Below are 23,831 nucleotides of genomic sequence, written 5' to 3'. Positions count from 1 at the left end.
TGGCCTCCTTCCCTCGGGGTAGAATGGAGGCACCGTCTCTCTGCCCACCTTTTCAGGCTTTGGATCCTGTGTCCTGCTGACTTCACAGAAATCACACTCTGCTTTAGCTCCTTCCTCTCTGGGTGTACCCACCTCCTTCCTTCCAGCTCTGGGCTCTTCCAGTCAACATTTTTCCCTGCTCACGCCCTCCTGCTTTACTTACACCTCGTGTTGCCCCTCCGTTCTCGCTCAGCTGCCTTGTGCAGGGTGTGCACAGTCTTTGTTCATTTCCTCCCCTCTCACTTAACCCTCACTTCACTCCAGGTCTGGCTGTGTCCCCACTGCCCCTCTGAAGTACTTCCCACGGGCCTCCACACCTAGCAGGTGTTTCTTTCTTGACCCTACAGGCACACCTCAGAGATACTGTGGGCTCCATTCCAGACCACCACAATAAAGCCAGTATCACAATAAAGCGAGTCACACAACTTTTCTGGGTTTCCCACTGCGTATAAAAGTTATGTTTACACTATACGACAGTCTGTATTAATGTGCAATAACGTTACATCGAAGAAAAGTACATACCTTAATTTAAAAACTTTATTGCTAAAAACTGCTGCCCATCCTCTGAGCCTTCAGTGAGTCTTAATCTTTTTGCTGGTGGAGGGTCTTGCCTCAGTGTTGATGGCCACTGACTGACAGGGTGGTCATGGCTGAAGGTCGGGGTGGCTGCGGCAGTTCTTAAAACAGGGCAACAATGAGGCTGGCCATACTGATCCTCTCTTCCTACCACTTGAGCACTTGGGGTTATTAACTGGCCTGATTTCAATATCGTTGTGTCTCAGGGGATAGGGAGGCCCCATAAGAGGGTGAGAGACGGGGAGGCCAGCGGTGGAGCAGTCAGAACACACAGAGCATTTACTGATTAACGATTACAGTAGTGACATCAAAGATCACTGATCGTAGATCACCATGACAAATATACTAATAATGAGAACGTTTGAAATATTGCAAGAATCACCAACACGTGACCCAGAGACAGAAAGTGAGCAGATTGCTGTTGGGAAAATGGTGCCACTGGGCTGGCCCGACGCAGGTTTGCCGCAGATATTCAGAAACGCAGTGTCTGTGAAGCACAATAAAATGAGATATGCCTGCATTGATTCTTTTCTTAACCACCACTTCCGTTGGTTTCTGCATGCTTCTGGCTTTCCTCCTGCTTCTCAGCTCCTCCTCTGTAGGCCCATCCTTGTCTTTCTGCTCCTTTAAAATGTGGGGTTCCTCAGGTCCTGCCCTAGGCCCCCTTGTCTCTGGTGTTTCATAGGCTCTCATGCACTCCTGCAGCCCAAAATGTCATTTAACCCCTGACTCTGACCTTCAACATGGACGGCGGGCCCGTGTGTCCATCTGGCCCCTGGACACCTCCCCATGGACATCCCCGGTGCTCCTCGTGCTCAGCATGGCCAGGACTGAGGTCCACGTGCCCTGGGCCTTGCTGGGTGTTTCTGTCTTCCATAGCAGCATCACTGTGCATCCAGTTGCACGAACCAGAAACCTATGAGTCAGCCTTGAGATTTCCTTCTTCTTGACTGCCTGTCTCCCCCAGATCCCATCTGTCAGCCTGCCCTGAGGATTTGTACCTTTTCCTGTCTACCCTCTCTGCTCACCACCGTAGTCTCAGTAAGTGCCATCTGCTCCCTCACCTTAGCTCCTCACGGGCTCCCTGCGTTCTCGCCTCCTACCAGCCCGTTTTCACACCCAAGTGGCTTTCACTCTGGCATTCTGATTGCCATGCCCCCACCCCTGGTGGCTTCCTGTCCTTTTTCTGTCCCTTGCCCTGAACTGCAGGGTCCTGCGTGGTCTGGACCCTGAAGAGCCCTCAAGTTCAGCCGCTCCTGTGCCTTCTCCAGGCTCACCACGTGGCCCTGATTTCATGTTTCCCAGCACCTTCTTCAGCTCCTGGGCCACACCCACCAAAGGGCTTTTGCAAGTGCTGTTTTCTTGTCTTTCTGTACCTTTCCGCCAAAACCCCTCCACCTTTTCACCTATTTCTTTAACTCTAACTCATCCTTCAGCTGTGAAGAGGCAGGGTGTCTAGTGGTTAAGAGACCAGACTCTAAGCCAGTGTTCTGCGTTCAAATCCCAGCTCTGCCATTTACTAGTTTGGGCAAATTGTTTAATCTCTCTATGCCTCAGTTCTCATCATCTGTAAAATGGGAATAATAATAGTACGTACATCAGAAGGCTGTTAGAAGGATTGGTTGGGTATGCGTGCGTGTGCGTGTCATGTAGAGTGGGGCCCGGCATGTAGTTTTTGCTGTGTAAGTATCTGCTATTATTATTGTTCCTTATTACAAGAGTAAAATGCTACAATGATTGATGGTTGTGAAAGCTGTTAATTTACTACTCAAAACAACTGAGAAATGTATTTAATTAAAGAAATAGATTAACAGTTAATATGAACATGTAAACAGTGAGTTAACTGAGAGAAAGTGATTTAACCAGATACTTTCAGGAAAAATCAGATCCTTTTTGAGCCAATAAATTTATACAAATTCAGGTACCATAAGGCAGAATCATAGAGAGTAAATTATAGAATAATTATAACCTTTAGAATTAATAGCATAATTTATAATCTTCAGCATTTGTAATATTAGACAAAAATAATTCTTTCAGTTAATCAGTTATTCTGAGAGACAAATTGATACTTAACGATTTGGTGGCAGTGTCATTGTCTGCAGTAACCGAGCGGAGCGAGTCAGCAGATCTCTGCCTCCCTCCGTCTGCTGACCGTGGTGGGCAGTGGGCAGCCAGTCAAAGCTGCAGGAGCCAAGCAGCCATGGTCTAGTAGCCGACCGAGCTGAGAAACTCCTATTTCTGCACTGCCTGGCCAAACTGTAAAATCATGCCTGAAATTTATAATAATACAATCGCAGTTTTTTTCTGATTTCAAAATTTGGTTTGTATGTACGTTCTAGGACGGAGATGCTCTCTGGTCCCGGCTCTGTCTGGATGTTGAGCTAACACTCAAAATGTTTGGCGTTCAGCCAGAATGTGTATTTAGCGCACTTCTCGGTTTAGAACTTCTCAGTAGGTGAATTTAACGTACCCTTGCTTATGTTCAAACCTACAACCCAAAGTACATCCATTCTCCTCAAATTGGACACATTTCGTTGACCGTTACACGTGCCACGCCCTTGCCTCCTCCCTTGTTTCATCACACCAGCGGTACACGTTCCTTGTCACGTGGTGTTCTGATGTCTCAGGATACCTGTGACAGCTGTCTGTGTTTTGCTTTCAGAATAAATCAAGCGTTTATTGAGCATTTGTTGTGCGTGAGGAACCCCTCTAAATGCTCCCATGGCTTAACTCATTTAACTCTTTGCTGCCCGTGAAGGAGAGGGGACTGTTAATTATCCTCGTGCTGAGGCATGAAGAGCTTGGTGTAAGTGGCCAAGCCGGAGTTTGAACCAGGTAGTGTGGCCCAGGCGTTCGTGTTCTTAGCTGTGCCCCACGTGAGGAGTGGCTGAAAGTGCCCGCAAGAACTACAACTTGGAGAAGGTGGTTCTGTGAGCAGGGCAAGAGCTGCCAGGGTCACTGAGGGTTTCCCCTTCAGTACCGTGGACCAACTGCCATTCTTAAAAAGGAAAGCGATGAGGAAGCATTATTACAAAGTATCTACAACGAGTTATTTTTATTGTGATGTGTTTCCAGGGGTATATGTGCCTAGATTGTTATGCATAAATGTTCTTAAAGCAGGATTATACCTCTGTACAATTTTTACCCCAAATTTATGAGGAGCTCAAAGTTTACCATGAAATTCACTTCCCTTTCAGGACTTTGGAAGGAAGTGAGAGGTATTATTTACATGTTAGGTCAGATCCAGTTAAGTATTCAGTGAGTAAAGTTTTACTTCTGGAACGCACTTTCCGTGATTCACCGCACATGTTCATGTATTCAGGTGACAAGGTATTTCCTGAATGGAAGTTTGGATGTTTGAATTGATGATTTGTACGCTTCCTCTGGCCATGTCTTGGCTATTTTCCATCTAAGCATATTTTTCTTCCTCTTATTCCCTAATAGCACAGAGGTTGAATGTGGGCTTTGGAAATAGAATGTCTGGATGTGAAGCTTGACCCTTTTCATTTCTTTGTTAGCTGTCTGACCTGTCTCCCTGATTTTCTTACCTATAAAATGGAGCTGTTAATTTTATCTAACTTGTGAGATTAAGTATCATGAGTGAATTAATGTAAAGCACTTTGGCACCTAGTAAGCCTACAGTAAATGTTAGCATTATTGTCCCATTTACTTCTAAGTAAAGGTCACTGTTGTTAAAACAGTTCTATTTCTTCTGTAATTTCACCCATTTAGAACCAAATGTGTGACTGTCAAATTTGCGAACAGCAAAAGTTCACGTTACAAGTCATAGATTTGACACCTCATGTCTACAGGCATTTGTAGATATAATTTGATGGAAAATTCTCTCCTAAGATTTTTTTTTATCATAAACCAAGAACGGTAAAGATCTTTGGATTACTCCAAAGGGGGTGTTAAATTTAAAGTGGTAACAGTTACGACGTTTTTATAACTCTTAGAAATAATACTTCCATTAGTCCTTCCGATACCTGAAGAATTGATTATATACCTTCCTATTGAATATCCAATCTTTGCTAAAACTGCCGGTAGAAACTGTATTCAGTGCTACTTAAATGGGAAATGGGATCTGCCCCACAGAACTGTCACAGAGCGTGTTTGGTTTGTTCGTTTAGAATGTGTTTTTTGTAATAATTTTTGGTCAATGGGGAACAAGGCTAGGAAGCCAGTGCTTTGGGAACACGGTTAAGGAGCCAGTCCTTGGTGATCTGCCACTGCTCCCAACACGGCTCGTTGAAATGGCAGGTGATAAAGGTGAATGTCCGGGGCGTCCGTACCTGTGCCTCCGAGTGAGGTGCACCTGACTGAGCGGTGTCAGGCTGATCATGTTCATGGAGAGCATCACTGGTAGCAGATGCTCTGTTCCGGACGCCGCTATTTGCTTTATTTTAGGGTGTCTGTACATCACTTCAGGGCTGCACTGCCTGCATGCCTTACTCTCTTTTGTTCTAGTTCTTTGTGTTTAGATATGATGTTCTTGAAGACAAACAAGCAAACAAAAAAGTACTTCCTTTGTGGTCTTAACACAAAATCTGTTCTTATTGAACTTTTTGGAATTTACTAACTTCTATTAGGTTAGTTTTGTAACCTTAGCTACAAAAATCCTCAAATTCATAGCATCCAGTTTTGCTGATTTCCTATTTCTGTCACAAGTGGGCTAAAAAAAACTTTGTTTCCTTAATATTTCTTTATTTTTAGCTCTGTTTTAAAAGATGATATTATAGAAAAAAAATATAACATAAGAATACTGTATGGAACCTCCAGGTAAGTTATTCAGCAAAACCATTATCAAATCATGGCCATTCTTGTTACATATGTTTCTCTACCCGCTTCCTTTACCCCAGGATATATTATATAATCATCCATAAATGTTTCAGAATGTTAATATGTAAAAGACTACCTTTTTAAAAAAAGCCTAACTGAAATACCCATCTAAAACTTTTTAACAATTCCTTAATATCATTAAATATCTAGGCAGTTTTTCAGTTTCCCTGATTGTCTCAAAATCTTCTTTTAAAACCACTTATTTGTGTGAACCAATATTGAAACATCCATTTTAATTGGTCGGTATCTTAACATCTCTTTTTAAAACAGCTTTATTGAGATACCATCCAAATCCAGTAAGTGGCACATATTTAGTATGTGCAGTTTTACAAACTTTGAAATCCATATACTCTCATGAAACCATTACCACAATCAAAGTAATGAGCAAAACGTTTCCTTGTGTACCTTTGTAATCCCTCTCTCCTGCCCCTTTCCCCCTGGCAACCAGTTACCTACTTTTTGTTGTTCAAGATGAGCTTGCAGTTGCTATAATTTTATATAAGTGGAATCATACAGCATGTATTCTTGTAGGTGTTTTTTTTTTTTTTTGTCTATATTCTTTCACCGAGCATACATATTTTGAGATTCATTCAGGTTGTTGAATGTATCAGTAGTTCATCACTATTTATTGTTGAGCAATACTGTGCTTTACAGGCAGACTACAGTTTATCCATCCACCGACAGTGACCATTTGGGTTGTTTCCAGTTTTTGCTATTACAAATAAAGCTGCTGTGAACATTTGTGTGTGTGCGTGTGTGTGTGTCTGTGGATGAACATTTTCATTTCTCCTGAGTAAATACCTAGGAGTGAAATGGTTGGACTATATGGCAGGTGTATATTGAACTTTTTAAGAAACTGCCAAACTCATTGTCAAAGTGCGTGTTACAGTTTTGATAATTTTCAGCCATTATGCTGGATGTGTATCTCATCGTGGTTTTAATTTGCATTTCCCTAATGGCTAATGACGTTGAGCATCTTTCCAGGGGTTGTTTGCTATCTGTGTATCTTTAATAGTCTGTTAAAATCACTGGCCCATTTTATAATCGGGTTGTTTTCTTATTACCAAGTTTTGATAGTTCTTCATATATTCTTGATTTAAGTCCTCTGTCGGATACATGATTTGCAAATATTTTCTCCCCGTCTGTGGCCTGTCTTCTCATTCTCCTGACAGTGTCTTTTAAAGAGGAGAGCTTTCAATTTTGAGGAAGTGCAATTTATCCATTTTTTCTTTTATTGATCATGCTTTTGGTATCAAATCTAAGAAATCTTTGCCTAATCTAATGCCACGAAGATTTTCTCCTATGAGTTTTATAATTTGTGGTTTTATATTTAGGTCTGTAATCCATTTTTTTTAATTGAAGTGTAGTCAGTTACAGTGTCAGTTTCTGGTGCACAGCATAATGTTTCAACCATACATACACATATATATTCATTTACATATTGCTTTTCATTATAGGTTAACTACAAGTTATTGAATACACTTCCCTGTGCTATACAGAGGAAATTTGTTTTTTATGTCTATTTTACATATAGTAGTAAATATTTGAGAATCTCAAACTCCCAGTTTTTTCCTTCCCACCCCCCTTTCCCCTGGTAACCATAGGTTTATTTACTATGTCTATGAATCTGTTTCTGTTTTGTAGATGAGGTCATTAGTGTCTTCTTTTTTGTTTTTTTTTCCTTTGGATTGCACATATGAGTGATGGCATATGGTGTTTTTCTTTTTCTGGTTTACTTCACTTAGAATGACGATCTCCAGGTCCATCCCTGTTTCTGCAGATGGCATTATTTTATTCTTCTTATGGCTGAGTAGTGTTCTATTATATAAATATACACACCTTCTTTATCCAGTTCTCTGTTGATGTACATTTAGTTTGTTTCCATGTCTTGGCTACTGTATGTAGTGCTGCTATAAACGTTGGGGTATATGTATCTTTTCAAATTAGAGTTCCTCCAGACATATGCCCAGGGGTGGGGTTACTGGACTATATGGTAAGTCTGTTTTTAGTTTTTTGAGGAATCTCCATGCTGTTTTCCATAATGGCTGCACCAAACTGGATTCCCACCAACACCCTCTCCAGCATTTGTCGTTCCTGGACGTTTGAATGATGGACACTTTGACTGGTGTGAGGTGATAACCTCACTGTGGTTTTGATTTGCATTTCTCTGATAATTAACAATTTTGAGCATATTTTCATACGCCTATTGGCCATTTGTATGTCTTCATTGGAGAGTTGCTTGTTTAGGTCTTCTGCCCATTTTTAGATTGGGTGATTTGTTTTTTGTTATTAAGTTGTGTGAGCTGTTTATGTATTCTGGAAATTAAGCCCTTGTCAGTCTCATCATTTGCACATATTTTCCCCCATTCCATAGGTTGTCTTTTTGTTTTGCTTATGGTTTCCTTTGCTGTGCAAAAGCTTCTAAGTTTAATTAGGTCCCATTTGTTTATTTTTTGTTTTTATTTCTGTTGCCTGGTTAGACTGCCCTAGGAGAACATTGCTATGTCAGATTTATGTCAGATAACGTTTTGCCTATGTTTTCGTCTAGGAGGTTTATAGTGTCTTGTCTTAGAGTTAAGTCTTTGATCCATTTTGAGTTTATTTTTCTGTATGGTGTAAGGGAGTGTTCTAGCTTCATTGATTTGCGTGTGACTGTCCAGTTTCCCCAACACTACTTGCTGAAGACACTGTCTTTTCTCCATTATATATTCTTGTGTCCTTTGCTAAAGATTAACTGACCACAAGTCTGTGGGTTTATTTCTGGGCTCTCTATTCTGTTCCATTGATTCATATGTCTTTTTGTACCAATACATGCTGTTTTGATTACTGTAGCTCTGGAGTGTTGTCTGAAGTCTGGGAGGGTTATTCCTCCAGCTTTGTGCTTTTTCTTCAGTGATGCTTTGGCAATACTGGGTCTTCTCCATGTAGATTCTAGGATTATTTGTTCTAGTTCTGTGAAAAATGTCCTAGGTAATTTGATAGGAATCACATTAAATCTGTAGATTGCTTTGGGCAGTATGGCCATTTTAACAATATTAATTCTTCCAATCCAAGAACATGGGATATCTTTCCATTTCTTTAAGTCATCTTTAATTTCCTTAGTCAGTGTTTTGTGTTCTCCACATAGTAAGTCTTGCACTTCTTGGTCAGATTTATACCTAAGAATTTTTTTTTTTGGATGCGATTTTAAAAGGGATTGTTTCTTTACTTTCTTTTTCTGGTATTTCATTATTAGTGTAAAGAAATGCAAGTGATTTCTGTATGCATGTTAATTTTGTATCCTGCTATCTTGCTGAATTCTTTTATTAGCTCTAGTAGTTTTTTTGTGGAGCTTTTAGGGTTTTCTATGTATAGTATCATGTCATCTGCATATAGTGACAGTTTTACCTCTTCTCTTCCAATTTGGATCCCTATTGAGATGACCACGTGATTTTTGTCCTTTCTTTTGTTGATGTGCTGTATCACATTGACTGATTTGCGTATGTTGAACTATCCTTGTGTCCCTGGGATGAATCCAACTTGATCATAGTGTATGATCTTTTTTATATGTTGTTGGATTCTGTTTGCTAATACTTTGTTGAGGATATTTGCATGTATATTCATCAATGATAGTGGCCTGTAATGTTCTTTTTTAATAGAGTCTTTGTCTGGTTTTTGTATCAAGGTGATGGTGGCATCATAGAGTGAGTATTCCCCTCCTCTTCAGTCTTTTGGAAGAGTTTGAGAAGGACTGGTATGAGTTCTTCTTTGTATGTTTGGTGGAATTCCCCAGTGAAGCCATCTTGTCCTGGACTTTTGTTTGCAGGGAGGTTTTTTTTTTTTTCAATTGCTAATTCTATTTCACTTCTAGTAATTAGTCTTTTCAAGTGATCTACTTCTTGATTCAGTTTTGGTGGACTGTATGTTTCTAGAAACTTCTCCATTTCTTCTAGGTTGTCCAATTTGTTGCCATATACTGTTCATAGTAATCTCTTATGGTTTTTTGTATTTCTGTGGTGTTGGTTATAATTGCTCCATTTGCCTTTCTTGTTTTGTTTACTTGTGTTCTCTCTCTTTTCTTCTTGGTGAGCCTGGCCAGAGGTTTATCGATTTTGTTTACTTTTTCAAAAAACCAGCTCTTAGTTTAATTGATTTTTTTTCTATTATTTTTTAATCTTTATTTTATTTATTTCCTCCCTGATCTTTATTATTTCTTTCCTTCTGCTGACTTTATGTTTTGTTTGTTCTTCTTTTTCTAATTCTTTCAGGTGGTTGGTTAGGTTGTTTATTTGAGATGGTTCTTGTTTTTCGGAGAGGACCTGTATTACTATGAACTTCCCTCTTAGGACTACTTTTGCTTCATACCATAGATTTTGTATGGTTGTGTTGTCATTGTCATATGTCTCAAGGTATTTTTTAATTTCTTCTTTGATTTCATTGTTGACCCATTGGTTTTTTTAGTAGCATGTTATTTGGTCTCCAGGCAGTCATTTTTCTTCTCATTTGTTTTTCTGTGGTTGTTTTCTAGTCTCATGCCATTATGGTCAGAAAAGATGCTTGGAATAATTTTTATCCTCTTAAATTTTTTAAGGCTTCTTTTGTGTCCAAGTATATGATCTATCCTAGAGAATGTTCCATGCTCACTAGAGAAGAATGTATATTCTGTTTTGGAGGGGATGTAAAGTCCTAAAAATATCAACCAAGTCCAACTGTTCTTTTGTGTCATCTAGTATCTCCGTTGCCTTATTGATTTACTGTCTGGAAGCTCTGTCCAATGATGTTAGTGGGGTGTTAAAGTCTCCTACTATTATTGTGTTCCCATCAGTTTCTCCCTTTATGTCTGTCAGTATTTGTTTTATGTATTTAGGTGCTCCAATATTGGATGCATGTATGTTAACGAGTATAATATCCTCTTCTTGTATTGCTCCTTTGATCACAGGAGATAAAGAACACTCCTTTATACAGTGTTCTTTACCTTTCTTTATGGTCTTTGTTTTAAAGTCTATTTTGTCTGATATGAGTATTGCTACTTCCACTTTCTTGTCATTTCCATTTGCATGAAGTATCTTTTTCCAACCTGTCACTTTCAATCTATGTGTGTCCTCGTCTCTTGTAGGCAGCATATTGTAGGTTCTTCTTTTATTATCCAATGTGCCATTCTATGTCTTTTGATTGGAGTATTTATAGTCTGTTGACATTTACAGTAATTATTGATAGATGTGTATTTATTGCCATTTTGAACTTTGTTTTCCAGTTGATTTGGTATTTCTTCTTTGTTCTTTTCTTTTTGTTCTTGTTTTTGTGGTTTGATAATTTTCTTTTGTTTTAGCTTGGTTTCTTTTTGGTTTTTGTGACTCTGTTGTGTGCTTTTGATTTGTGGTTGCCCTCTTTTCCAAGTATGTTAACCCATTATCATATCTATTTGCTTTAGACTGGTAGTCATATAGGCTCAAACACATCCTAAGAAGAAAGAAAAAAAAATTTACATTTTCTTGCTCCCCTCTCCTACCTTTTGTGATTTTGATGTCCTCTTTTACATCTTCATGTTTATTCTCTTACAACTCATTGTGGTTATCACATTTCCAATTGTGGTTTTCTCATTTCTATAGCTTCCAGTTTCTTTCTAGAGTAGGCCTTTCAATACTTCTTTTGTAATAGGTTTAGTATTGCTGAATTCTGTTAGTTTTTGCTTGTCTATGAAATTCTTTATCTCTTCTTCTATTCTAAAGGATAGTTGCTGGATAGAATATCCTAGGTGGCAGCTTTTTCTTATTCAGGACTTTGAATATATCTTGCCACTCCCTTCTGGCCAGAAATGTTTGTGTTGAGAAATCAGCTTATGGGGTTTCCCATGTAACTAACTCTTTGTTTTTCTCTTGCTGCCTTTAGAATCATTTCTTTATCTTTTACTTTAGCCATCTTAATTATGTGTTTTGGTGTAGGTCTGTTTGGGACCCTCTGTGCTTCCTGTGCTTGGATTTCTGTTTCCTTCTTTAGGTTTGGGAAGTTTTCAGTCATGATTTCTTCAAATACATTTTCAATCCCCTTTTCTCTTTCTTTTCCCTCTGGGACCCCTTATTATGCATAGATTGGCATGCTTTATATTATCCCATAACTCCCTTATATTGTTTTCATTGATTTTTACTTGCTTTTCTGTCTGCTGTTCTGATTGTATGATTTCTGTTATCCTGTCTTCTAAATTACTTATTCATTCTTCTGTATATAATCCATTTTTAAAAATGAACATATATTTATTTGATCCATTTTGGTTTGATTTTTGTAGACAGTGTGAGGTATGGATAGAAGTTCTCTCCTTTTTTTGCATATGCATATCTAGTTACTTCAGCATACTGAATACCATATTGAAAATCAGTTGCCCATGTATGTGTGGGTATGTGTGGGCCTATTTCTCTATATTTTGTTCCATTGGTCTACCTGTATTACACCCATATCAAACTTTTTTTTTTTAACATTTTTTTATTGAATTATAGTCATTTTACAATTTTGTGTCAAATTCCAATGTAGAGCACAATTTTTCAGTTATACATGAACATACATATATTGTCACTTTTTTTTTTTTTTTTGCTGTGAGCTACCACAAGATCTTGTATATATTTCCCTGTGCTATACAGTATGATCTTGTTTATCTATTCTACATTTTGAAATCTTAGTCTGTCCCTTACCACCCCCAACCCCCTTGGCAACCACAAGTTTGTATTCTGTGTCTATGAGTCTGTTTTGTGGGGTGTTTTTTTTTGTTTGTTTGTTTGTTTTTAGATTCTACATATGAGCGATCTCATATGGTATTTTTTTTTCTCTTTCTGGCTTACTTCATTTAGAATGACATTCTCCAGGAGCATCCATGTTACTGCAAATGGTGTTATGTTGTCGGTTTTTATGGCTGAGTAGTATCATATCAAACTATCTTGATTACCTTTAAGTCACTTTAAATCTTTTCTCTTTTCTTTCCCTTGCAATTTATTTGTTGAAAAAGCTAGGTCATTTGTCCAAAGAGTCTCCCAGAGTCAGAATTCTATTGCTTGCATCCCTGTGGGCATTGGCATTCTGGTAAATATTTAACATCTGGTTCTCTGGGATGAAATAGCCTGGGTCTGCTGCACTTGCTGGTTTCTGTGGTGTCAATATTCCCACCATGGCTTATTTAAAACTACCAATGTGACCTTACTGAACAGAGTTGTGAAGAAATGTGCAGCAGTACACTGTTGTGCAGTATTTCCACTATATACATACAATAGGGATGAATAACTTCAAGTACAGAAGTGAAGGTAAAATGTAGTGAATTATAAGGAATAATGAGCTGTGAAGATTTATTACCTGTGTTTTAACATTGTTAATTATATATTTATATAGGTTTTTTTTTTTTTTTTTTAACAACTGCCTTCACCAGCCAACTGGCAGAATTCCTGAAAATTTAACATTGGCTGTTATGACTTGGTACGAGTCAGTTCCAGCATTGCCCGTAGAGTAGTCAGACAGGTTCCCCTTTCCCTGTGTTTTTCCTATTTCCTGAAAATTAATAGTGAGACAGAGGTTGGATCAAATTCAGACTCAACTTTTTGGCAAGATTGTTTCATGGGTTATGGAAGGCCACTGATTATCATTGTCTTTATCCATTAATTCATTAGGGCTGCAAATTAGTGATAGTCTAATTTGTCATCCTTTCTTTATTTAGTAGCTGGGATGGTCTGTAGAGAAAACTTACCTAGAACTAGGTGATTCCACTGAGGTGTAACTTTGTTTAGGAAATGAAGGATAAATAAAAGGTACATTTTACTTCTAATTTACTCATTGCCCAGAATAATGAATTAATGGTTCCCTCATGTCCTTCAAAGGTGCCAGTGACTTTTTTTAAGTGTCATCATAAACACATTTAAACACATCTGATGTTTTTCAATCCACTGAGTTTTTATGGGTACTTAAACTGACCATTTTTTAACTGGAGGGAACCTCTTCAAGTTGATTCTTGATCCTTTTGACACACATTCAGTGGTCTTTGATAGCTTCCTTGATTTCTGGTAAGACACATTGTAGACTCATCATCTGTACTTCATACTGAGCCATTTTTCCAATGAGCCAGAATCCTTTCCTAGAATATTGTACTTAGAGACCATACTCTGGGCACTAGGGGTACTCATGGCTACTAGATTCTTGACTATTTCTAAGACATTTAAGTGGACAGGGCTGAGAAGTAGAGACACACGCATATTTTTAAGGTAAAATATATTATGAATTCAGTCACTATTTCCATTTGAAATTTAGGAATACAAAATTTTTAGCTAAACTTTCTTACATTTGTTTCTCTTTTTCTTCCATGCTGAAAATCCCACTTGTCAGTAACATCATACTGTTGCTCATTTGCTACACATGCAACAGTCACAAATAACATTAGCAATGCTACCTCAATAATATGATTATTAAAAAGTTATATATAGAGAGATGAATAATCACATTTGTATTTTAAAGGCACTTTAATTTCTTCTGATGCTTTTATCACCAACGTGATGAACAATTAGGCTAATTTGATTAATTTTGCTTCCACATTTTAGAGATTGAATTTTATTTTCAATCTTTTATAATTATGTAGAATGTTTACATGTTTCTAAAGTGCAATCCATTAAAGCACGATATTTTCTGATTAGCTTCTATCCCTGCTCTTTCCCTAGTTTATATTACAATTGAAACAAAAAAAACCTGTATGTGTATGTATTTGTGTATCTCCTTATTTCTTAGGTGAATGGTAACATACATTCTACCTTGCTTTTTCATCAGTATATGTAGGAGGTGCTCTGTAGCTATATATATATATTTTTTTCTCATTCTTTTAGCTGCTTAATATTCATGTTTAATATCCATAATTTTTCCACCAAATTCCTCTCCTGATGACTTGGAGTTGTTTCCAGTATTTTGATGTTATAAATCTTAATGTCTTACTAGATTTTTGCCTATATGTGTTTGGGATGTATTTTAATATTAGCATTTTTCCAACATTTTATTATGAAAAATTTCAAACACAGCAAAGTGTAAAGAAGTTTACAGCAAACACCTACACCACCTCCTAAACTGATGTAAAATATATTTATTGCGAAATGTGTAAAAAATAGGTGTATGTTCATTGTTTTGACAAGTGCATATTTTTAGTTGGGTCATCTCTTTTCACTGAGTTATAAATAAGAGTTCTAGATCTAAGTCCCTTATCAGACATATGATTTGCCACTATTTTCTCCCGTTCTCTGAGGTGCTTTTTCACGTCCTTTTGCTATTGTGAAAGTTTTCAATTTTTGTGATGTCCGGTTTACTTACTTTCTCTTTTGTTGCTTGTGCTTTTAGTGTCATACGTAAGAAACCATTACCTAATTCAAGGTCATTAAAGGTGTATGCTTACGTTTTCTTCTTAGAGTTTTATACTTTCAGCTCTTACATCACAAGGTTAAACGCCCCTACGGCTTGTCCAGGAGATGGGATCAAGTCATCCCGAGCACATCAGCCCCTTCGGCCACGTGCTCAGTGCAGGTTTCACGTTTAACATCTGTGTCTCCTTCAGAGTTTCAGATCAAAGTAAAGGTCTTAGGGAGATGGGCTCCGGAAGTTGAGAAGGTGAAGTTTGAAAGAACAATTCAGGTAGAGGTAGAGGTCTAATTGAGACGGTATCGGGCGCGTTCAAGGTGGTATGGCCATAGACGGTGGAGGTCCAATTTAATTCAAAGGAGAAAGAACAAGAACAGTCTTCAACAAATGGTGCTGGGAAAACTAGATATCCACGTGCAAAAGAATGATCTTGTTGAAAAACAAAATTGATCATAAATGGGAGGGCTTATTTCCAGACCCTGAATTCTATTCCATTGATCTACATGTCTGTCTTCTGTTTTAAGAACTCATGAATTTAAAGAGGATATTTATAAAAGTATGTGTTTGTGACCTGTTGTTTATAACCTCTCTTCACAGTTTCCTATATGTGTTTCATCTCAATAACTTCTCTGATTTTGTCCTACAATTACCTCGTTTTGTGTGTAATGCCATATAGGAAGGGTGTGCCCGCTGGTGAAGTGTAATGTTGATATTATTGGAATATTGATCTTCCCATTTTTCAAAGACTGCTTTGAACACAGACAGGAAGTATCTTCAGTTGGCAATGACCGCATAAAATGATGAAAATCAAATAAGGAAGCTTAGGAACCATAGTTTAAAGAGTTTCTTACCTTATTTAGATTTGAGATGCAGTACCATGAAAATGTGTTAAACCAATGGTTATAACTTTTTCTTTGAGAAAGTACATTGCAGACCCATGAGAAATCCTTCTTTATGATTATACTTCTTTTACGCAGAGTTCCTGAGTTGGAGGTAGAAGAAGAAACTCAAGTTCAAGAGATGACCCTAGATGAGTGGAAAAATCTTCAAGAACAGACCAGACCAAAGCCTGAATTTAACATCCGGAAACCTGAGTCCACTGTCCCTTCCAAAGCGGTGGTGATACACAAGTCCAAATACAGAGATGATGTAAGCATAATGTTTTGTGTTTAGAGGTAATCTTCACTGTTAGCTTATTGGAAACGAAATGGGCTTTTCCCCTTCTCTTTTAAAAATGGAACATTGGTAGCTGGCATTCTAGTTTCTACCAGAGTAATCACAGATGATGTGTGCCTAATTTTAATGTATTTTATTGTTCATTAAGAAAAAAATGGAAAGAATAGTTGATCCAGTGACACTTAATCCAAAGCAGTTACAGTGACAGTGCATTTTCTGCTCAGCCCAGAGCTGTCCTAAGACTGTGCAAAGGCTGTACATTTTAACTGCATTGCAGTTTGTCTCAAAAGAGGTACAATGTTTCCTGAGGCGAAAACGTTTCAGAGGATAACTACTCAGCATGTCATGATCAGATTGCCTTCGGCTCTAATTCTTTTTTTAAAATTTAAGTATAGTTCATTTACAATATTGTGTTAGTTCCAGGTTGTACAGCAAAGTTTGGGGGTTTTTTTTCTTCTTTTTTTTTTTTCACAGTTCTAATTCTTAATAGGAACATTTAATTGGAACTAGTTGATCATTTTAAAGTGGTCAGGGTTCTGTGCTCTGTGAAGCTTGTCCGAAACTCGCCAGAGGAGCCGTGTGTCAGGCACTCCCGCGACCTGCGGTCCTGTCGGATCGCTCCCGCCTTCCTCTCTCTTGCGAGGCCCTGCTTTAAATGGTTCATGTTGCAGCTTTTTATTGGAGGCTTCGGCTTTGAAAATACCTACCAGCATATATTGATAAAAGATGGTCAGAGAGTCATTTAATCACATCCTATTTAAGTTACTGAATGTAAGGGCACACTGAAGCCTTCTAGTTTTAAAATGTAGAGTCAGCATCATTTAACCCCAGCTCTTTGTCTTGATACCAGTCTCTGCATCCATGGTGGTGATGAGCAGACTCTTCCTCTGTGCTGGGCACCAGTCACTGATTTTCCGTTTGGAACTCAGGAGTTTTATACTATGTAGTTGGGTCTGTGTTCCCGCTTAAGCGCTGGTTAGTTACAGTCTTTGAATGAATACTTTTGTTAGAAGGTCATTTATGATCCAGGGTCCCCTCCTATCTCCTGTTTCAGTCAGTCCAAGCTCTTTAATAAGTTTTGAGCTGTTCCGCTAGAAATGACTTTCTGTACACGTATGAGGCCAGAGCCTTATCCTCTTGGAAAGCTCTGTGAGGTATTTTTACACGTCTGTCAGCTAGTTGGGTTAGTCCTTTTCCTATCCACATTCCTCTTTTCTGTTCAGGGCCATTGTAAATAAAGCTTTGCCTCAAACAAATGTGCCGTCAGGATGCGAAACGCGCAGCTGACACGTTAAGTAAAAATAGAAGCTGCTCTTCCTTAATCCACACCAGATTCATCCTCCCTGGCTCCAGAGAGAGGTCTCCTGGAATCTTTGAAGCAACTGGGTTAGCTGAGTCATCGAGCTTGGTCTCAGTAAAGCGCACATCTTTGGTACTCATTAATCTTATGGCACTGAAGATCTTAGCCAGGAGCCGTTCTTAAAGCAACAGACGCCAAATCCTGGGGTCACTAGTTTACTTTGTTCCGGGGGCCCTGCGAGACAAAAAGCACTAGAATGATGCCTCTTGTCTGCATGGAGCTCTGCTGTTCTCAAAGCTCAGATCTAACAGTAGCCTGTGGATAGAACTGGGCCTTACAACACTCTGGCTTGACCCCCTCCCCTGCCTCTGCGAGGTGTCCCTTCTTCCCAGGAAGGCCGCCACCTCCCTGCTGGGGCGCACTGACTTGTTTTCTCAACCAGGCAGTAGTTCATTATTTTACCTCTTAGTGTGTGTGTGTGTGTGTGTGTGTGTGTGTGTGTTTATCTTGTTCCCAGAGTGCCAGTGCGCCTGAATTGTTCTTTCAGACTTCACCTTCTCAACTCCCGGAGCCCATCTCCCTAAGACCTTTACTTTGATCTGAAACTCTGAAGGAGACACAGATGTTAAACGTGAAACCTGCACTGAGCACGTGGCCGAAGGGGCTGATGTGCTCGGGACGACTTGATCCCATCTCCTGGACAAGCCGTAGGGGCGTTTAACCTTACGGCACTGTGGGGATTCTCATCCAGGATCCTTGGCATATTTTCTGTAGGTTTATATTTTACTTAAAAGCGAGAGGTTTTTTTTATTTTAGCCATTATTAAGAATTGAGGCCAAGTCAGATTTGGAGATCTATTTCATATAGTTTTCTTTCAACAAGAGGCGGAACGTATTTGACCTCTTACAATAAAATGTACTTTCTCAAAGAATTTTAACTAAAGCAGCTCTTAAAAAGCAGTTTGAGTTCACGTTCTTTATGCATCATGGTGGTTAGTAATCCTCAGATAATTGTACTCTGTTATTTTACCCTTTCCATACATTTTGAATTGGAATTGTTTATTGTAAATCATCCAGTTTTTGACACTCGGTATTTGCACAGTCAGGACCCACGTTGAAAGGAATTTCTCCATCCAGTTCTGTTCTCGGAAGATGATTTTCCTTATTTATCAAAGTAGTATTTGCGAAGAAATAAGATAAAAGGTAGAAACTACAACTGCTTAATGTCAGCAAAGCTCACTTCGATATAAAATGCGCTTCGTGGTTGCTGCTAGTCACGTCCAGTCTTACGTCTTAACCTGCTCCACTGATAGAAATTTGGTGTCCCTTGAAGTAAGTTCAGATATGTTTGAATTAAGGCTGTGAGTGCGAGAACGTGTGAGGCCGCAGAGTGTGCAGGACCCTCCTGCACGTCCCCTCCCCGCCCACCCCGCCAGGGTCCGGGGAGCCGAGGTGGCCCCGCGCGTGTTCCGTGTTTGACGCCGTAACTGTGTTCCAGATGGTGAAGGATGACTATGAAGACGATGCCCACGTGTTCCGAAAAGCGGCCAATGACATCACGTCCCAGCTGGAGATTAACTTCGGTAACCTCCCTCGTCCCGGGCGTGGAGCCAGAGGTGGCACCCGGGGAGGCCGGGGCAGGGTCAGAAGGGCGGAAAACTATGGACCCAGAGCAGAAGTGGTGGTAAGTGTTTATGTTCTGAATGCTGGGTGGCTTTTTGTAAAGGGGGGGGACAGAGACGCCCTGGGCCTGCCCAGTCTGGTTTTGGAGCAGCATCAGATTCTCCCTGATCTGGAGAGAGAAAGTCCTTTCTCCTCTGTCCAGTGTGGGTCAGATGTTGGCGTCTCTGGAAGGGTGATGTCAGTAGCATGGACGTCAGTGGGATACAGACCGTTCTGTAGCACTGGTCCCCGGGGTCTCCAGGGGAGTCCGCTGTCTGCCATGAACGCCGGCTTAGAACTGGAGAAAACCCACTCATCTGCATCAGACAAGATGCCCAGGCTTGGGGCTGAATCAGATCAACCGACACTTGCTTTCTGTGGTCTGGCCATCGGTGCCCTTATGATGCTTTCAGCCTAGACAGAGCCCTTCCTGCGGCTTCAAGGCCTCCTTGTGACCGCCTCAGTTTCACCTTCTCACCTCAAACCATCCTTCCCCACGCTTCGGCCAACACTGCTCTACTTCTGGAACAGACAAGCATGCTCCTTACCCACAGGGCCTTTGCACCTGCTGGCCCTTCTCCCACCCCTTTGTTTGCTTGTCTAGAATAGATCTTCCAACCGCCCTTCCTCAGAGAAGGCTTCCAGACCAGGTCAGAGTCTCCCTTTTCTTTGAAGCACTACCATTTGCGATTATATTCTCGCTGCTCTGGTCGTTGGTCAGTCTCTGCTGTCTCCAGTGGACGACAGAACCCACGTCTGCTTTGGCTCATCATTGGTTTCCCCAGTGCCTAGCCCCGTGTAAACCACAGCATTGCTTCATCCATGTTCTGTGAACAAACACACCAACAACTGGTTTGGTGGTGGTCGGACACAAGACCCTGTGGCCAGCTTGGGCCACCACGCTGCCCCTTGTGCCTACAGTTTATTCTATTTAAAAGCAAAAACAAAACCACCAGAGTGTTGTTTCGGGGTGCATCTGAGGCCAGGTCGGAGAAAGGATCTTTTCCAGAAATAGAAACTATACGTCCTCTCCTTTCCACCAGCAGCTGTAGCCAACCCGCACCCCTGTGCAGTGTGACCCTGAACCTGCCTCCCCTCCGCCTGTGCCTCCCCTGCCTGTGCCCCCCAGCTGGGAACAGCTCTCAGGATCCTGTTCCCTTTGCTCACTCACTGAGGCTTATCTCCAGGAGAACCTTCTCTTCCAGAAAATATTACTTGACCGTGATGTGCACTTTGCCACCACGTGGCACTGGACACCCTCACGTGGGCCCCCGTGCCCAGGCCGTCTGTTACTGGAGTTCCCACCCTGTAACTTTCTCGGTGTCTGTCCCCCTACCCTGTAAGCTCCCCAAGGGCAGGAGCTGTCTTTAATCATCCTTTCATCTCCACGTTGTGGGCATTCCGTCATGTGTGTTGGCTGAAGGAAGTGCCGGATGCAGAAGGGGGTGCTCTGAAAGGATTTGTGGGAGGGAGGAGGGGAGGAATGTGCTGGCAGAGAGTGTCGCAGAGGGGACGGGGGCGAGTCATGAGGGAGAGGCGCCGTTCTGGGTCCCCTCCCTGCGGTCTGTGCAGCACTCAGTGCAGCTCAGAGACAGGGCCTCCCTCCCGGTGACCCTGCCCCTCTTCCCTTCCCACTGGGGCCTCATCTCTCCCCTGCGTGACAGCGGGTGCCACGTCTCACGGCGTGCTGTGCCTGCGTGGAAGGGGAGAAATGACAGCTGCTTTCAAAACTTGTCTTTTCTCTTTCAGACACAAGACGTTGCTCCGAACCCGGATGACCCCGACGACTTTCCTGCTCTGGCTTGAGAGCCTTATCTCCCTGGCAACGAGAAACAGCGCTGGCTTACCTATAAAGAGACTTTCCCTGCTGTGGGGAAGAGAGTCAGACTCTAAGAACAATAGATGTTGCTTTTTCCCGTGTGGTTCGAATTCATTGCACTTTCTGGGCCTAGGGAGTGTGGAAATAGGGACGTTTTCCTCCAGACACTAGGGAGTCCCGGTCAGGGGTTAGTCTGGCACCTTCCCAAGAAGGTGGAGAAGGTTGATTATTTTTTTATTTAAGGAATTCCAAATGAAGTTCAGAAATAATGCTTAAAAATCTGTACATAAGAGATTGTAGTGAATCCTCCACAGAAGCATGGAGATTAAAGCAAGGTGTAAAATAGAACTCATTGAGAATATTTAATAAGCTGTATGGCTCTCAGAAGGCTGTGTCCTTCAGTATTAGAGGAAATAACATATAACTTGGACCATTAACTTAAAGCAGGCACAGCCTAGTTCTCAGAGACCGAGAAATTAAAATACAAATTGTATTTACTGTTTACTTGTAAATGTTCCACTCTCCTGGAATCTTTTGAGTTCTGGTTTTCATTTAACCAATAATTTTAAAGCGTCCCTGGCTGCCACTCTGTGGCAGAGAATTAGAGGAGTATTGATTTTTTTTTTTCACGGTGATTTAAACTACCTCGTGGTTCCCGTGTGTACGTACACACGCACACACGCTTCGTGTAAATGTGCATATGTAGTGTTCGGGTGGTTTTTAGGGTGAGTATGAAATATATGGTTTTAAAAATCATGTTATTTAACCCACCAATCAAATGAAAAGGGGTCCAGGCAAAAGTGTGCTGCCACTTATCTTTTTTTTCCCCCCGAAGCTGGTGTCAGAATTCAGCACCTGTGTGCAGAGGCCCTGTGTCCCTGTCCTGGGCAAGGCTTGTAAATAGTATTTATTGAACTCCCACGCGCAGTGTTTCTCACTCGGCCCTTGCACCGGTGCGAGTTGCTCTTTCTCGCCTTTGGTGAAGAAGGTCTGGGTCCTACCCTGCCCAGCAGGGCCGAGACCTGCAAGTCCGCACCCCCCCAGCCCAGCCGCCTGCGAGGTCATGCCATTTCACAGGAGAAACCGTGGGTAGCAGCTGCCGGGCGGCCCACAGTCAGTATGCTTGTGTTGGAATTTGAACCTTGGGATCTGTGCTTTTTTTCCTTTTTTTTCGCTTTGCTATACTGTCTGAGATGGCTCTGAACTTGAACCCAAGTGTAAATAAAGGTTGGTATTCCCTCCTGACTTTGTGTAGAGAAGGCTGAATCCTTTTGGTGACATCCAGGTAAGAGAGAACGTGGGGAAAGGCCACAGTGGAAAGAATCATTTCTTATTTTGTCGAATAATCAGAGCTGAATCCTTAGCTGTGTTAAGCCAGTTAAAGACCTTCCCTGTGGGTGCCAGCCTACTTTGATTCCTTGTTATTATCCGAGTACTAAGGTAATCATTTTATTCCCGCTCCCTGGAAAAAACAGTGACCGTGAGTGCCCTGATCTGATCTGAGATCTTGTGAGAGTGAGTGTCGCGTTCAGCCGTGATGATCAGCTGGTTCGACGTGAGGCTGTGTCGCCACTCAGCAGGCTCTGAGCTGTCACACCGTCATTTTGCCTTGCCCTGGCTTTGAAGGTGGGCAAAGCAGAGATCCCTTTCAAGAAAATTCCCTTTAGTTTTGTGAGTAACACTTAAAAAGCCCATAGCGCTGGATTTAATGCATTTGCAAACTCTGCATCCTTCCCCAGACGCACGGGAATCCTGTGCCACAGAGCAGTCCCAGGGCTTGTCAGAAGCAGTTCTGGGGGACCGGGGACAGTTTCTGAGCCTGTTGGGGTCTTCATTTGCTCACCGGGGCTACCTCTTGCCAATTTGGTGGGGCAGATGGGTGTCAGGCTTTTGTCATGTGGTTGTCCCCAGTCTGGCCCCAGAGAAGACAGCAGAAGCAAGGGGCAGGGGACATCCACAATGTGCCGCAGGGGAAGTCAGCAGAGGAGGCGAGGGGATTGTGTATTTGGGCCTGTACTCGAGGCAAGCCCTTCCAGATCCGCGTTCCCGTGCCGGACCCCTTTGACGTACTTGGGTATAGATGCGTTGTCACGAGGCAGGACACGTTTCTGGCTGGTAACTTAACAGCAAGCAAATGTACCCACCAAAAGGAAACCTGTGGCCTTAGCCGACTCTTGGAAAGCGGAGGTCAAGTGTGATTGAATTCCAAGGGCAGGTGTGCCAGCCCCCAAGCCTGACCTGGATCCCTTCTGACCCAGGAGTTCAGGCAGCTGGGAGAGCCTCCTCTTTAGGGTGTGTGGCCAGACAGGAATGGGGGTTGGAGCCCTGCTTCGTTCAGCTGGGTGAAAACACAAGTCACCCATCTGACAAGGTCTGGGAAGAGGCAGACACGCCGCAGAAGCTGCTGCTGGCTGGGATGCCGGGGGAAGGCAGAAGCTCCGCACTGGCTGGTTTGGACATCTGGCCAGCCTACTTTGAAAAGTACATCTTTAGCCTAATGGTACTGCTAAGCATCAGACGTCTTTACCCCATGCCCGGCAAGCCCCTCAGAGCCCGGGAAGCCGTGGCACGCGCCTCCTGTTCTAGTGCTGGTCGCTGGTTCACTAGCTCCTCCACGCCAGCCCAGGGCATCGGTGTCTCATAGGTGAAGGTGCTGTTTCTCCTTTAAAACTGCACCACGTGCGATGTCGGCCAGTCCCACGGGGCAGCAGGACCCGGGTCCCGGGAGCTGGGAAAGGTCAGCCCTCGAAATAAAAACAGAAACTGCCCTCTTCTGAGCTGATCAGGAGGGAGCCATTACGCTTCCCTCTCAGCACGACCCAGCAGGACACGCGGAGTTTCGCTTTGAGAAAAGCCCTGCCTGCTTCCCTTCTGCTGCCGCTGCCGCCCTCAGTCTCCATGGGGATCACACCCTGCGAGCACCTTCCAGGACCCAGGGCTCCTCACCCCCACGTCCTCCTGACGCCAGCCTGAGTCAGGCTCCCCGGCAGCCGGCATCCCTGCCCACAGCGTGCCCCGGGTGTTGGGCTCGGCTTGGCTATTTATGGAGTAAAGAGAACGAGGAAGGAAAAAAGCA

The 23,831-nt window shown here is 41.9% G+C and overlaps 1 protein-coding gene across 1 annotated transcript in view; it reads left to right on the top strand.

The window, feature by feature from the left end:
- HABP4 (hyaluronan binding protein 4) overlaps positions 1-22,000 on the top strand; it is a 37,272-nt gene extending 15,272 nt beyond the window's left edge. The window contains exons 6-8 of the mRNA XM_074363043.1: positions 15,777-15,948; positions 18,773-18,958; positions 20,686-22,000. Of these exons, the coding sequence (XP_074219144.1) occupies positions 15,777-15,948; positions 18,773-18,958; positions 20,686-20,742 (415 nt within the window). The 3' untranslated portion in view covers positions 20,743-22,000. The remainder of the gene's footprint in view (positions 1-15,776; positions 15,949-18,772; positions 18,959-20,685) is intronic.
- Positions 22,001-23,831: the final 1,831 nt, after the last annotated feature.

This window comes from Camelus bactrianus, chromosome 4 (assembly GCF_048773025.1).
Source record: "Camelus bactrianus isolate YW-2024 breed Bactrian camel chromosome 4, ASM4877302v1, whole genome shotgun sequence".
Classification (NCBI taxonomy): Eukaryota; Metazoa; Chordata; class Mammalia; order Artiodactyla; family Camelidae; genus Camelus; species Camelus bactrianus.
This window is presented reverse-complemented; position numbering and strand designations above follow the sequence as displayed.